The 17,186-nt window shown below is 43.7% G+C and overlaps 1 protein-coding gene across 1 annotated transcript in view; it reads right to left on the bottom strand.

The window, feature by feature from the left end:
* The window catches only part of TMPRSS15 (transmembrane serine protease 15), a 306,859-nt gene that overhangs the window by 120,835 nt on the left and 168,838 nt on the right, over positions 1–17,186 (bottom strand). The window contains exon 10 of the mRNA XM_033942905.1: positions 13,372–13,491. Coding sequence (XP_033798796.1) covers positions 13,372–13,491 — 120 coding nt within the window. The remainder of the gene's footprint in view (positions 1–13,371; positions 13,492–17,186) is intronic.

The raw sequence follows: 17,186 nt of genomic DNA, 5'->3' as shown, positions 1-17,186 counted from the left end.
TATTTTTTTCTATATGCTCATTGATACCTTCCCTGATCAGTGATTCGGCCATCTTCCCCGGAACAGAGGTTAAGCTCACCGGTCTGTAGTTTCCCGGGTCGCCTCTCGATCCTTTTTTGAAGATCGGTGTAACATTCGCTATCTTCCAGTCCTCCGGGATTACCCCTGTTCTCAAGGACAGGTTGCAAATATGCTGCAGTAGCTCTGCTGTTTCATCTCTGAGCTCTTTCAGTATTCTCGGGTGGATCCCGTCTGGGCCCGGAGCTTTGTCCGTTCTTAATCTATCTATCTGCCTGAGAACGTCTTCGAGGCTTACCTCCATGCATGATAATTTCCCCTCTTGATCTCCCCTGAAGATTTTTTCCGGTTCTGGCACACTGGATGTGTCCTCTATTGTAAAGACCGACGAGAAGAACTTGTTTAGCCTACCAGCCACTTCTTTTTCCTCTTTCACCACTCCCTTCTGGTCACCCTCATCCAGGGGCCCCACCTCCTCCCTCGCTGGCTGTTTCCCTTTCACATATCGGAAAAATGGTTTGAAATTTCTTGATTCCTTGGCCAGTCTCTCCTCATACTCTTTCTTGGCTTTCCTGACTACTCGGTGACATTCTTTTTGATGCTTCCTGTGCTCTCTCCAGTTTCCTTCAGTTTTATCTTTTTTCCACTTCCGAAATGATATTTTCTTGTCTCCTATCACCTTCTTTACTTCACTGGTTATCCATGCAGGGTCCCTCGTCTGATTCTTCTTGGAACCTTTCCTAAATCTTGGTATATATAGGTTTTGCGCCTTGTTTACTGTGTCCTTGAATAGGGACCAGGCTTGCTCCACAGTCCGAGTTTCCTTGGAGCTGTTTCTGAGCTTCTTTCTCACCATTTGTCTCATGGCATCATAGTTCCCTTTCTTGAAGTTAAATGTTGTTGCCTTGGTTCTCTTTCCCATAGGTAGTCCTACTTGCACTTTGAACTGAATCATGTTGTGGTCACTGGTTCCTAGTGGTCCCATGACCTCCACATCCTTTGCGGGTCCTTTCAGCCCATTGAGGATCAGATCCAGAATCGCTGATCCTCTCGTTGGTGCCTCGACAAGTTGTTCCATGAAGCAGTCCTGGACTGCCTCCAGGAACTCCGTTTCCCTTGCACATTTTGAAATTCCAAGACACCAGTCTATACCAGGATAGTTGAAATCTCCCATAACTATGGTGTTTGGGTTCTTGCATTCCCTTCTCAGCTCGGCTACCATTTCTGTATCCTCAGCTTCAGTTTGCCCAGGTGGACGGTAGAACAGTCCCATCTTTATCTCGGATCCATTGCTTCCTGGTACTTTGATCCACAATGACTCCAGTTGGGCATTTGTCGCTGCTGTGTCCACATTGGTTGAGTGAATGGTATCCCTTATGTATAGTGCTATTCCTCCCCCTTTCTGGTAAGTCCTGTCTTTTCGGTAGAGTTTGTATCCTGGCAGTACTATGTCCCATTTGTTTTCCTCGTTCCACCATGTTTCCGTGATCCCTATGATGTCTAGTCTCTCATTATTGGCCATGACTTCTAGTTCCCCAATTTTGTTCTTTAGGCTCCTTGCATTAGTATACATGCAGTTCAACTCCTGGCATTTTCCCTTCCTTTCTATTTTCCCTTGCATTCCATTCTTCATTCTGTCCCCTTCCTGCCCTGCCAACTCCTGAGTATTGTCTCTTTTGTCCTCTCTTTGTGGTAGATTCCTATTGCCTTCCCCTTGTGGCGTGTTCCTATTGTCCTCCTCCTGTTCCTTCTCATCATCCAGTCCCATTTTGACTTCCCCTTTCAGCATGCTCATCCTTTCCCCCTCTCGCTTCATCTGACTCCCTTGTTTGTTCATAGTCTGTTGCTTGCCACTTGTGTCTTCCCCGTAATCCTTCCCCTCAGTACCCTCACTGGATACTGTTTCTCGAACCGTCGATACCAGGTCGACTGTCGGCTTTCCCCTTCTCCTTAGTTTAAAGCTTGCTCTATCGCTCTTCTGACGTTATTTGCTAGTTGTCTAGTTCCTGCCTTGCTCAGGTGTAGACCATCCTTCTTGAAAAGCTTGTTCTTTCCCCAGAATGTTGTCCAGTTCCTCACGAAGAGAAATCCCTCTTTCTCACACCATCTTCTCATCCATGCGTTAATTGATTGTAGCTCCGTCTGCCTCTTCGTTTCTGCCCTCGGTACTGGCAGGATCTCTGAGAAGGCTATCCTCTGGGTCCTCATCTTCAGTTTCCTTCCTAAGATCTTGAATTGTTCAGTCAGTGCATTCTTGCTGTAGTCCCTCCTGGTGACATCGTTCGTCCCGACGTGGACTATCACTGCTGTCTCTTCCGTCTCTGCTCCTTCCAGGATTCTCTCAATCTTGTCAACGATGTCCTTTGTTCTCGCTCCTGGGAGACAGGTCACTAGCCGATCCTCTCTCCCTCCTGCTATGTGACTGTCAACGTGCCTCAGGATTAAGTCTCCTACCAGGATTGCAGATTTCCCTTCTTTCAGCCTCCGTGTCGGTCACAGGTCTGTGTCCTTGGTGTTCTTCGTTTCTTCCAGCAAGGTTCCTCCGTTGGTATCCTCTACCTTGGTGTCAGATGTTTCTTGTCCTCTGCTCTGTGTGTCTTCCTCATTTCCGTGCTCCTGTTCTTCCACTCTCCTGTAGGCATCCTCGATGAACCTCCCAGGCTGGAGGGAGAGATCCACTGAACCTACAAGCCTTGTGTCATGTGGGAAAGCCACCTCTGGATATGAGACCAGAAGGGATGTTAGCCCTGGGAGTAATGAACCCAGACCTGCTCCCTTATTGTTTAAAGGGGATGTGGTTTGGGGAAATGAAACCCTGGAACTGAGCCCCCCGAGTTCCAAACTGGAGGAGAACTGAAGCCCAGGAAGAACAATTGAACCAGTTCTGGGACTTGGGTTGTGAGTTTGCTCAAGTTCTACAGGAGGTAAAGCTGGTGGTATGAGTGTTACAAAAGAAAAAATTTTTTTTTAGAAAAGTTGCTTTGTTAAACTGATAGAATTTGGAAGGAAAATGTGTGTTGGGTGAAAAATGATGTGAGTAAATACTAATGTGCTGCCAACTTATTGATTACTTTAAGTTAGATGCATAGCTCTGGAACATAGGTGCACAAATTCATGCTAGTTCTATGGCTGGTGTAAGTTCTCCTGCCTAAATTAGAGGCAATAAATTTACTGTAATGCTAGTATTCAGTGTAGGAAAGTAGGCATCTTTTTAGGTTTTTTTTTTTTTAGTTTATTAAAATCTGATTAATCGCTTTACATAAAATTCTAAGTGATGTCCAATTAAAATGAGGGAAATTCCAAGTAGTCTAAAACATGAAAAGGGACAAAAACTCTAATCTACAAACTGGTACATTAGGAAAAAGGGTGAATTACAATTTGTATAGGAAAGAAACAAACAAAAAAAAAAAGGGTAGAACGAGGGGAGAGAGAAGAGAACCTAAGAAAGAAAAAAAAAAATTAATGGTCATTGCCGAAAATAAGGCAATACTAAAAGTTCAGGGATAAGTCGAAATTAAAACTGGAATGCATCTTTAAAAAGAAAGCTTTTAAGGGATCCTTTAAATTTATCAAAACTTTTTTCCTCCCTTAAGAAAGCGGGCAATGAATTCCATGTGAGTGGGGCTGTTACTGAGAACATTATGTTACAACGCGTGTTGATAACTTTCAATGATTTGTCCCCTATAGGTCCAGTTTTCAGATATAAATCTCAGAATCTAACTATTCTTTCTATAAATTCTGAGCTCTCCGCAGCCTTCGATGTCGTCCACCACGACATCCTAATCTTCCAACTCTCCGAAATAGGCATAAGCTCCACAGTCCTAGATTGGTTCTCGAAATTCTTACGCTTCCGCTCCTACACCGTTAACACAAACGGTACCTCTTCCCCCCCCGGAAGCCGAAATGTGGAGTCCCGCAAGGCTCACCCCTCTCCCCTATCCTTTTCAACATCTACATGTCCTCTTTGAAACTCCTCCACCTATCCCCCCTAGAAACTCTCTACTCCTACGCTGATGACATCCTCATCCTCCTCGAGACCGACTCGAACCTCTCTAACCTTGCTGATAACATATCCACATGTATAACGAATCTCCAATCCTGGGCCCAATCTGTACAAATGAAACTGAATGAGTCCAAAACAAAACTACTTTGGCTCGGCCCAATTTTAGATCATTTACCCACCTCCATCCCACTACCATCCGGCCCCACTCTTCAGCTTGAGTTTTCAAGCAAAGTCCTAGGCATCGTCATAGACTCCTCTCTCTCCTTCAATGATCACCTCAACTCCTTGGTAAAAAAATGCTTCTTTAGCCTTCATATGCTGAGGAGAGTGAGATCCTGCTTTCATCATTCTCACTTCGCCGTCCTCGTTCAATCTATCATCCTCTCTAGACTGGACTACTGTAATTCCATCTACATAAGCCTAACTAAGAAAAACCTCCATAGACTTCAGCTAATTCAGAAAGCCGCGGCCAAGCTTATTTTCGCAAAAGGCAAGTTCGATCACGTCTCCCCACTCCTCTCCAAGCTTCACTGGCTCCCAGTATACTCCAGAGTCCTCTATAAATGTGCCTGCTTAGCCTTCAAGATCCTACATGGCGTCCTCCCTCCCGTTATCCCACTCTTTTGGAACTCCTCAAACCCACACCCCACTACACCCTCACAAAAACTGAAACTGTCTTTCCCCTCTATAAAAGGTATATCCCGCGCAGGAAAACTTGGAACATCCCTCCTCTTTAGAACCACAGAACTCTGGAACAACCTCACACCCCCGCTCAGAATTTCAAGCTCCTTCCAATCCTTCTGCAAACACTTGAAAACTTGGCTCTTTTCAAAAATCTAATTACCTCCCATTCTCTAGCATCCGGTCCCTCTCTATCTTCTTAGTCCCTCTCCTTTATCCCTTCATTGTAGTTCCTTTCCTCTTAATTCTGTAAACTGTGCAGAGCTCTGCGCTTGCGGAGATGGCGCGGTATACAAACCTAAGATTTAGTTTAGTTTAATTTATATCTGAAAAGTGGACCTACAGGGGGCAAATCAATAAGGGAATGCAGATGCCTCCTTTCCTACATTGAATACTAGCATTACAGTAAATGTATTTCCTCGAATGTGCCTGGCATGTAAGCATGTAAGCAGCCGACTAGGGAGGAGGTGGGACTGCTGGATGACGCAGATGGAAAAGGAGTGGTGAAGGAGGAAAATGAGGTGGTGGATAGACTAAACATGTTCTTTTCGTCAGAATTTACAAAGGAGGACACATCCCACGTGCCGGAACCTGAAAAAATCTTCACAGGGGACCAGGAAGAGAAATTAACATCTATGGAGGTAAGCTTCAAAGACGTACATAGGCAGATAGATAGATTAAAAAGTGACAAATCTCCAGGCCCGGATGGAATCCACCCCAGGGTTTTAAAGGAACTAAAGGAGGAAATAGCGGAACTACTACAGCGGGTTTGTAACCTATCCCTGAGTACAGGCATGATCCCGGAGGATTGGAAGATAGAAAATGTTACACCCATCTTCAAAAAGGGATCAAGAGGTGACCCGGGAAACTACAGACCGGTAAGTCTGACCTCGGTTCCGGGGAAGATGGTGGAAGCGCTGATAAAAGACAGCATTGATGAGCATCTAGAAAGAAATAAATTGATGAAAACAAGCCAGCATGGCTTCTGCAAGGGAAGATCGTGCCTAATGAACTTATTACACTTCTTCAAAGGAATTAACAAACGAATGGACAAAGGGGACCCCATAGACAACATATACTTGGATTTCCAAAAAGCCTTTGACAGGGTACCCCATGAATGCCTACTACGGAAACTGAAGAGCCATGGGGTGGAAGGAGACGTACATAGATGAATTAAAAATTGGTTGGCGGGTAGGAAGCAGAGGATAGGAGTGAAGGGCCATTACTCTGACTGGAGGAGGGTCACAAGTGGTGTTCTGCAGGGGTCGGTGCTCAGACCACTGCTGTTCAATGTATTCATAAATGATCTAGAAACAGGGACGAAGTGCGAGGTAATAAAATTTGCAGACGACTCCAAACTATTTAGTGGAGTTGGGACAAAAGAGGACTGTGAAGATTTACAAAGGGACCTGAACAAACTAGAAGAGTGGGCGGCAAGATGGCAGATGAAATTTAATGTAGAGAAATGTAAAGTCTTGCATGTGGGAAACAGAAACCTGAAGTACAGCTATACGATGGGAAAGCTGGAAATGGGTGAGAGCACCCTAGGAAAGGACTTGAGAGTAATGGTGGACAAGACAATGAAGCCGTCGGCACATGCGCAGCGGCCTCAAAGAAGGCGAATAGAATGCTAGGTATTATCAAGAAAGATATTACAGCCAGAATGAAAGAGGTTATCCTGCCGTTGTATCGGGCGATGGTGCGCCCGCATCTGAAGTACTGCGTCCAATGTTGGTTGCCGTACATTAACAGGGTTCAGAAAGGAGTGATGCGATTCATAAAAGGATGGAAAACCTTTCATATGCTGAAAGACTAGAGAAACCGGGGCTCTTTTCACTGGAGAAGCGGAGACTCAGAGGGGACATGATAGACACTTACAAGATCATGAAGGTTATAGAGAAAGTGGAGAGGGACAGATTCTCCAAACTTTCAAAAATTACAAGAACGAGAGGGCACTCAGAAAAATTAAAAGGGGACAGATTCAGAACCAATGCTAGGAAGTTTTTCTTCACCCATAGGGTGGTGGACATGAGCTTCCAGAGGGTGTGATAGGACAGAGCACAATATTGGGGTTCAAGATAATTTCCTGATGGAAAAAGGGATAGAAGGGTATAGATAGAAAAATACTAAACAGGTCCTGGACCTGATGGGCCACCGTGTGGGCGGACTGCTGGGCATGATGGACCTCTAGTCTGACCTAGCAGAGGCAATGCTTATGTTCTTATGTGGGCTTAGAAGACAGTCGACTTCTATTTATACATAATAACTCTCCCAGAGACAGATTTCATCTCTTTTTGCAGCATTACATGGATCAACAGCTTTGCCATTTTTCAGCCCAAGCATGTGTTAACTAATTGTTTGCGTCTCCAATGTATGCCCAAATTTCCTTGGCTGGCCTGTCTCTAAATGGGCTGCGCACTTCCTGTCAGTGCTTCACAGTCTGTAGACAGCCATAAGAAGTCTGCAAATGTGGTAGAATTTCCAAAACTTGGAAACCAAGGCTCGAGTCAATAACAAATATTTCTGTGACTGTTCCAAGGAATAGCAGATACTTTCTAAGTTAACTTTCTTGCACTAGGCCATGTGTTGAACTCGGCAGCACTAACGGAACAATATCCAGTTGCTAATCCTTTGAATCCATCTCCATCTTTTCATTGGATTCTCATAATGGTTGGAAATCCCAATGGAAATTCTACAGCCTCACTCAACAGCTGGGTATTTCATTAGGAGCTCCTTTTACAAAGGGCCTTAATGCGCGGAATAGTGTGTGCTAAATTGCCAGACGCGCAAGCTGCTACCGCCTCCTTTTGAGCAGGCGGTAGATTTCCGGCGCTAGTCTGGCGCTAATCCAGTGTGTGCAATAAAACTGCTAGCACTACTTTGTAAAAGGAGCCCTAGGTGTCTGTATTTAAGCTGCTCTACAGATGGGACGTGACTGAAGATTGCCCACTCTTTCAGGTGACTGGCTGTCAAAGAGGCTAATGAGTCACCTTTTAGAGAAGGACTGAAAAGTTTGCTGCTGAGCACATGGCAGTAGGGTGTCATGACACTAAGTGCAGCATTTTGTTCCCAGGACCACACTTATATCCTGAGAATTGTACTATTTTTGACTGAAGTAATAGCTACTTATTTTCATTCCTGTGCTGCTCAGCATGGCAGAAACAGCATTAGAAAAGTGCAGAGAGATATATACATTAATTAACATCTCATATCTGGGGTGGGTTAATTCTTCATGCTGTGTATTCAAGCAGTGAGCTCAAACATTCTGAAACTCGTTTAAAAAAAATCTAGCAGGTAGGTAATAACATGTAAATCACAAGTGGGGATTAAAACCTCAAAATCTGGTTACTGTTCCTTGAACAACTAAAAAAATGCTTGGAAGAGGAAGAATCAAGCAGTGAAAAATCCTGAGTGATATTTAAAGGTCAAGTTAGGACCTTCCTTGGAGGTCTCACAGGGTATTTATTCTGGAGACTGCATTACTGTTTCGGTTTATTAGTGACTGTTTTTTTTCTTTCCGACCATTGGTTTCAACAATAGATTCATATTTCACCCTTAGCCTCAAAGTTTGGTGGCAGTTACTAAAAAGTGTTTTTATTTTATTTTATTTTTATTATTTATTTATAAAATTTTACAATATTTTCAAGCGTATACATCTTGTACAGTAAAGTGAGATCAAACAACATATTAAACTAAAATTGCAAAATTAATATTACTATAAGGAAATACTAATCTAGCTGATCTCACACTAGTCCTCAATATTATTGGATCCGTAATTAAGAGTAGAACATATATAATTCAAATTAATTAAATAAGAAAAATCCTTATCTGACTAAAGTGCAGGAAGCTAACTTTCCATGGACGTTGTTATTCCTTTTTCTAGACGTTTCATTGAGAGAAAGCTAATCAGTTGAGATGGCTCTGTAAATATATACTTCAATGATAAATATCTAACTACACATTTACATGGATATCTCAAAAAGAAAATACCCCCTATTTGAGTCACTCCAGGTTTTAGAATTAAAAATTCTAAAACCTGGAGTGTTTTTATGATAGGTCAAGAACTGATGCTATGGTGGACAGAAAGGACCAGAAGACTTCAGCCTTTACAGGTTTCTCTTCTGATCAAGACAACAGCGCAATGTGCCAGCACTGCCTGGTTCTGCTCAAGTTTCAAGTTTTATTAAAATTTGATAAAACGCTAATCATAAATACTAAGGGGCTCATAATCAAAAGAGAAAAACATCCAAAAACCGGCCTAAGTCGGCACTTGGATGAAGATTTCTCAAAAACATCCAAGCGCCGATAATAAAACCGGGTTTTAGATGTATTTAAAAACGACCTAGGCCTTCATAGTGCCGCTCAACGTCCAAAGCTAAATGGGGCATTTCGGGAGGAGTATCGAGGGCGGGAGTTGGGCAGGACGTGGGCCGGCTTAGACTTATTCATACAGCATGTATAACCAAAGGTTATACAGCCCAGGATCGACAGAACTTGGACGTTGTGACTTAGACCATGTAAAACATGGTCTAAATCACAAAAACCCACCTAAACTCATCAGATAAGCACTTCAAACACATAACACAGACCCCCACACACTACCCCAGTGATCACCAACCCCCCCACCCCCATAAAAATTTTATTCACAACTTTAAATTTCAGCCTCCAGACCATCATTATCTGGCTGCCTGGCATAGGAAAGCCTAGTTGTCCAGAACAGAGGCAGCTTAAGTCATCTTGGGGATGGGTTAGGGACCCATAGAGAAAAGGACCCATGCCCATAAGCCCCTGTAATCACTGCATTGATACTTAAACATGTGACTGCCCTATATACCCCTAAAACCCCCTTTTTAATGGCATTTAAGTGGCTCCTGAAGCCATAAGGGCTATTGGGGTGGCAGATAAGTGGGTCTAGGGGATTCTGGAGGTGGTTTGGAGGGCTCACAATGACCTATAAGGGAACTGTAGGGAGGAGAAGCCATGGCACCCTTTTTGTGAAGTTCACAGCAGTGCCCTGTAAGGTACCCCACTATTTAGGTGGCATGTCTTGGTGTTCAATCCATCACTTTGCAGACCCCTCCCACATCCAACAGGGCTTGTTCTAGGCGTTTTGGACTTGGACGGAAAGTTAGATGGAAATGTGGTATAAAGATGGACGATTTAGTGGCTTGGACAATCAGATCGACAGGACGTATAATTAGACGATTTTCGAAAGTAAAAAAAAAGTTGGATGTCTCTTTCGAAAATGTGTCTCAGGCTCTTTTTAACTTTGGATGACTTGCGAGATGGACGTAAACGGACTTAGACGTCCCTTTTGATTATGCCCCACCACGCATTTGACAATTAAAATTAAAATAGGGAACAATCAACAGACTTATTAAGACACAACTTTACTTACATGAAAATAACAGGAAAGAGGGGAGAAATACAATTTTTAAAAGGAAAGAATACAATTAAGGTTAAAACAAAAGGGAAATGGGAGAAATCATATTGATGTTGAATATGAGTAGGAGCAGAATGTGGCAAGGGAGAAGCCAGAGATCAATTATCAATCATAAGCCTCTTTAAATAAGAAGCTTTTAAGGTTGCCCTTAAATTTATCTAGATTTTGCTCCGCCCTTAAATATGATGGTAACAAATTCCATATTGTAGGGGCTAAAGTTGCAAATGAAGAGGCCCTACGGGTACTAATGAAGTTTTGGAATGGGACATGAAGAAGGTGCTGTGATGCAGATCTTAAAGTTCTCAAAGGTTCGTGAGGAATAAGATACTTATGAATAAAAGCAGGTTCCTTGGTGTTTATAGTTTTAAAGGAGATTAAAGCAATTTTATAAGTTATACGGTGGTGGATTGGTAACCAGTATGCTTTTTATAACAGAGAAGTGACACAATCAAATTTTTTCTTGTTTGTTAGAATTTTTAATTTGAAATCTGTTTTTATTGGCAAAAGGATAATAGCCAATAACCAGTGTTTTGTATTAATTGTAAACATTGGATGTCTTTTTGGCAGATTCCTTTAAGTAAGGAATTGCAGTATTCGAGTTTGAAAATTATGAGGGAGTGAATTAAAATGTTAAGAGATTGAGGATCAAAGCATGAAAGGGAAAGCAGCCTGGAAAAGAGGGAAGATGTGCCAATCTTACGAGGGAAGAGGTGCCAACCTTGTACATGGTGAAACACCGGGATTATAATGGCACTGAACAGAGAATTCTAGAATATCATAGGGCCACTTCTATAAATGAAATGCTAACATTTATGCACAAAAACATAACATTGCAGTGCGAGGAACCCTTACTGGTAATACTTCAAAGCAACTTGCCAACTTCACGATGTTTTGGATTTGGAACATTATTGTGAAGTTGGCAAGCTGTATTGAAATATTACCTGTGAGGGTTCCTCACACTACCATTTTTTTTTAAATGAGATGATTTTATTCACAAGGTTGATGTGAGTGTATATATAGGGGTTGAACTGCCCCTGATCCAGATAATTTCATGTCAAAACATGTTTTGCTGAATTAAAGTTGTTGGGAGAAGTCTGCACATATCCACATCTGTAAACCACCTTTTATACCAGTGGTCTCAAACTCAAATCCTTTGCAGGGCCACATTTTGGATTTGTAGGTACTTGGGGGGCCGCAGAAAAAAATAGTTAATGTCTTATTAAAGAAATGACAATTTTACATGAGCTAAAACTCTTTATAGTTTATAAATCTCCCCCACCCCCTGAAGGACTGCATGTTCCCCCCTTCTTTGCAGCGTCCTCCAGCTTCTCCCCTGGCCTCCCAGTCTTAGTTTCAGCTAATTACCGCAGCCTGCAGAGAGGATCTCAGTGCTGTAGCGTTCCTTGCAGGCTGCTATCGGCCTCCGCAGCATGTTCCCTCTGCCATCAGGGGCAGGATCGCAGCAGAGGGAACATGCTGCTGAGGACAATGGCAGCCTGCAAGGATCGCTACAGCACCAGCAATCCTCTCTGCAGGTTGTGGTAATTATCTGAAGGTAAGAGCGGGAGGCTAGGGGGGAAGCCGAAGGATGGTGTAAAGAGCGGGCAGCACTAGTACAGACAGTACTAGTACAAACCGCGGGCCACACAATAGTACCTGGTGGGCCGCGAGTTTGAGACCACTGTTTTATGCCTATTTCTAATAAAAGCATTTTTGAGTCAGCTGGCTTCCCTGTTGCTCTTTTACTTGTACCCAGGCTTCAGTGCCAGTGGGGTAGTAGTAGAAGAGGACTCACCAACACATACACTAAAGGTGCAATGGGAGAGGTAGGAGGGAAACCAGGAGAGGACAGATTTGCGGAATCCAAGAGAAGATAGTGTATCAAGGAGTAAGCTGTGATTAACAGTATCAAAGGCAGCAGACAAATCAAGAAGGATGAGGATCGAGAAAGGCCCTTAGATCTGGCCATGAACAAGTCACTTCAGACTTTGATGAGGGCAGTCTCTTTGGAATGTTGGGGCAAAAGACAGATTGTAGAGGATCAAGAATCTGTCAAGTTGAAAGGAAGTCCAGGCAGCGATGGAGAACAGTACACTCGAGTAGCTTGGACAGAAACAGAGAAACATGATGGCAGATAAAGGCCAAATAGCCTATCCAGTCTGCCCACCCTCAGCAATCACCATTTCTCCCCTCCCTAAGAGACCCCATACTTCACCAAACTGGGAGACCACTTCACACATCAACCACCCTCTCTGTAAAAAAGCACCTCCCTAGACTACTCCTGAGCCCACCACCTCCCAACCTCATCCCATGCCCTCTCAGTCTAGAGTTTCCTTTCAATTAAAAGAGACTCGCCTCATGCATGTTTATGTCACACAGTGTAACTGTGGAGGGCATCAGGGACACCTGCAGTAGGGAGCTGCATATTTTATGGTTCCTAGGGCAGGTGCTCCAATTCTGAGCTATTTCAGGCTCATTTTCAGCTGAGAAGAGCAGCAGAAAAGACCCTGAAGGCCCAAAATTGGCTAAAGACAGGGAGAAGCCCAGAGAGGGGTTTTGAGGCCAGGGTATATCAAAACTTTAATAAATAATATTTTAAAAAGTGACCCGGGGGCAGAAAAGGTCCTATACAGCAGTGCCAGACTGGAGCCCTGATAGTGTCGTGATGGGCATGACATACATGTGCAAAACACACAATTTTCATTGTAAACCTAGCCCCGGAGGCTTGTGGAAGCTCAGGGTAGGGCTTAGAAATGTCCACAAAGGCCCGTTTTTGGTGTGATTTCCAGCGCACGCTCAGTACAGTCAGTGGAGACTGGCACTGATACTTGAAACTGTTTAAAATATTTAAGTTAGGCATCTAGATCAGCTAGGCATGCAAATCTAGGTGTCTAATTTCAGGCACTGTTTATAGAATCTGGGCCGAAATGCATGCTATTCTATGGCGGATGCTCATATGTTCAAGGCCAGTGAATATTTTATTTAAAAAAGTTATTCCCCCCCCCTTTTATGAAGCTGCATTAGGCTTTTTTTTATCACCAGCTGCAGCAGTATTAGCTTGTAGAAACTCTATGAGTGTTGGAGCTAATACCACCACAGCTGGTGATACAAAAGTCTAACGTGGCATCGTAAAAGGGGGGTATATTTTTAGCATGGGGCAAAATGCTGTTGAGTATTGATCTTTGTTTTATTCAATGGAAAATGACAGGCGTTCTTAAATTCTTACCACATGCTTTTTCAGCTTCATCAAGTCCTTCTGGGCAATCTGCTAAACCGTCACAAAATAAGTCTTGCTTTACACAGGTAGCAGCATCAGCGCAAAGCTTAGAAGATGGGGGACACTGCACTGTGATATGGAAGGGAAACAGTACATTACACAAGAGATTAGCTCTGTTTTTTAACAGTGGATAGGTTCTTTCTTAGAACTGCTCAAGACCCCCTTAAAGTCATGTGCCAGTACCCGGGAGCAGTCATCAGGCAAGTGACTTAATGCAATTAAAGTTAAACGAGACCCTTTGGTAATAAAAGCTATTGTTTGCAGTGGGCATTATTCAAGCAGTGCTTCTTAACCCTCTCTTGAAGGCATGCCAAGGCAAACAGGTTTTCAAAATTACTATAATGAATATACATAAGAAAGATTTTCATCAAACAGGTCTTCAGTACATGTACGCATATACATTGTGGTAATCCTGCTGTCGCTAGTGCTTGCTGCACTTTGTACCATCGGGACAGGCAGTCCCGCTGCTGCCCGACCCAGCCAGCTGAGAGGGTCCTTGGAGAAGGAGCCTTAAACACCGGAGAGCAGAGAGGGAGCCTGTCGCTAGTGCTTGCTGCACTTTGTACCATCGGGACAGGCAGTCCCGCTGCTGCCCGACCCAGCCAGCTGAGAGGGTCCTTGGAGAAGGAGCCTTAAACACCGGAGAGCAGAGAGGGAGCCTGTCGCTAGTGCTTGCTGCACTTTGTACCATCGGGACAGGCAGTCCCGCTGCTGCCCGACCCAGCTAGCTGAGAGGGTCCTTGGAGAAGGAGCCTTGAACACCGGAGAGCAGAGAGGGAGCCTGTCGCTAGTGCTTGCTGCACTTTGTACCATCGGGACAGGCAGTCCCGCTGCTGCCCGACCCAGCCAGCTGAGAGGGTCCTTGGAGAAGGAGCCTTAAACACCGGAGAGCAGAGAGGGAGCCTGTCGCTAGTGCTTGCTGCACTTTGTACCATCGGGACAGGCAGTCCCGCTGCTGCCCGACCCAGCCAGCTGAGAGGGTCCTTGGAGAAGGAGCCTTAAACACCGGAGAGCAGAGAGGGAGCCTGTCGCTAGTGCTTGCTGCACTTTGTACCATCGGGACAGGCAGTCCCGCTGCTGCCCGACCCAGCTAGCTGAGAGGGTCCTTGGAGAAGGAGCCTTAAACACCGGAGAGCAGAGAGGGAGCCTGTCGCTAGTGCTTGCTGCACTTTGTACCATCGGGACAGGCAGTCCCGCTGCTGCCCGACCCAGCCAGCTGAGCGGGTCCTTGGAGAAGGAGCCTTAAACACCGGAGAGCAGAGAGGGAGCCTGTCGCTAGTGCTTGCTGCACTTTGTACCATCGGGACAGGCAGTCCCGCTGCTGCCCGACCCAGCCAGCTGAGAGGGTCCTTGGAGAAGGAGCCTTAAACACCGGAGAGCAGAGAGGGAGCCTGTCGCTAGTGCTTGCTGCACTTTGTACCATCGGGACAGGCAGTCCCGCTGCTGCCCGACCCAGCTAGCTGAGAGGGTCCTTGGAGAAGGAGCCTTAATCTTCGAACAGCCGCGGTACGCGGCCCGCGGTTGCGAGCCCCGGGTCGCGAGCTGAAGGGGCGTGGCTAAAGGGGCCTGCCCCTTTTGAGCCCCTTCGGAGCCTAAGAGGAGCAGGGAGCAGGACTACTTATTCTTCAGCATGGGTAAGAGGAAAGCTAAAGCAATACCATCTGCTGCAACAACAGGCCCGATGGATCGCCATCTTGTGGTTCCTATCTTGCCTCCTGTTGAGGAACAGGTAACTTTTAATATTCAAGCTGTCTCCTTATCCTCTGGGGAACCAACACCACCTCCTCAACCATCATATTCCTTACGGTTAGAAGAATCTCCTTCCCCTTTTAAGGAAGGAATAATTTCTTCTTCCCCTCAATCATTGTCAGTATCTGGTCTGGAGGTTTCAGGACCGTCCCTGGGGCAGGCTAAAGAACTAACCCCAGTGCAGATGAGTACTGGGCAAAGCTCGGATGCTCTCCCCAGGGATAAAGTGATCACTCTAAATGATGTTTGGCTTAGTATTAACAGAATAGAGTCATCTTTACAAAAAACCGTTTTGAACTTATGTCAATTTTCATCTGATGTAACTGTGAAAATTAAAGAACAAAATAATAAAATTGGAGAAACAGCTGTAAAGGTTGAAAAGTTAGATCAGGCAGTAGGTAATTTACAAGCTAGTGCTGTTTCTAATATAAAGGATAGTATGATGTTACATGCTAAATTAGAAAAAATGGAAAATGCTATTAGAGTTAAGAACCTTCGTTTGTTAAATTTTCCTACCACACATTACCTTTCTTCAATGGAACTCTTGAAAATGTATTTGAGGGAGATATTACATTATAACAAAGTGGAGACCTTTGAGGTCGATAATTTATATTACATTTCAAGAGATTCCAAAGAAAAGGTAGAGGAAGGTGGAATGGATAGAATAGTATCACCAGAGAGTTTGAATGTATCACAGTTTTTGGAGTCATCTAAAGACATAATTGAGAAACGAGCAACTCTTCTCGTGACCTTCAAGACAGAACTTGAGAAACAAGATATTTTGAAATTATATTTCCTGAAAAAGCAAGAGATGTTTTGTGGTCAACGGGTGACAATTTTCCCAGATGTCTCTAGACAAACCCAGTTTAAGAGGAAACAGTTCCTTCAGCTAAAGCCTAAGGTTTTGGCAGTCGGAGCTACTTTCTTCTTAAAATTTCCATGTAAATGCCTGATATCATATGGAAATGATAAATATGTGTTTTTTGACCCAGCCCAGGTGGAAGATTTTATCAAAGAGAAACCTTTGTTGAAAGTTTAATTCCTTATATTTAGTTTACTTTTGGAGGATGATGTATAATATATATAAATAGCCATTTGCCTGTTCCTAGATAGTAGATAGAAAGATTTGCTTTGATGTTTTATTTGTACTGGCGATCAGTTTTAATGTGGACTAGGACATGGTTGATTTAGTTTCCTTATATTATGTTAATTCCCGTCAGGGAATTTACATTTGTATTTTTTGTGTTCATTCATGCATGTTTGTTACAAAGTTAATGTAATGAATAATCAAATAAATAAAGGAAAAAAAAAAAAAAAGAAAAAAAAAAAAAAAAAAAAAAAAAAAAAAAAAATACATTGTGGTAATCCTGAAAATCCGAAAGTCTAGATGTGTTTCCAGGAGAAGGCATTATGCCTGGCTCTAAAGATTCACAACATCCCCAGGGAAGAGGGCCAGTGTTTTAATTACCCCACTCTTTAATTGTTCATGGATTAGTTGTGTTAACAATAAGCAGAGAAACAAACTAGCATGAATGTTATTTACTTTGGAGATGTTTGGATTAACTATTGGCTCTTTCATTAACAGAAGATGAGAACTCACTTTTTAAACTTTATAAAACCTCTATGAAAAATGTCTTTCCAATTGGGAGAGTCATCTTCTCACACTTTTTCCATTCTTACAGATTTTCTGAGATAATGCCGTTTTTAGGTTATTTGATCCAGTTTATCTAAAAGAAAAGTCTCACCTACAGCTTGGTTTTTACCCTTTATTTCTAGATAAAGTATTTGTTGTCCTTATATTAAATTCTAGGGCCACTGCAGAAAATAAATGTGCAGCGCCCTCTGGTGGCACAAAGGAAGTGAACAGCTGCCAACACCTCATGACACCATGAAAAGAAGAGGAATTTGCAAGGCACTAGAGCAGGGGTGTCCAACCTGCGGCCTGAGGGCACTAGAGCAGGGGTGTCCAACCTGCAGCCCTGGTCGAGGGTGATGCAGTGTTTTCCTCTGCTGTC

This window comes from Geotrypetes seraphini, chromosome 4 (genome assembly GCF_902459505.1).
Source record: "Geotrypetes seraphini chromosome 4, aGeoSer1.1, whole genome shotgun sequence".
Lineage (NCBI taxonomy): Eukaryota > Metazoa > Chordata > Amphibia > Gymnophiona > Dermophiidae > Geotrypetes > Geotrypetes seraphini.
This window is presented reverse-complemented; position numbering and strand designations above follow the sequence as displayed.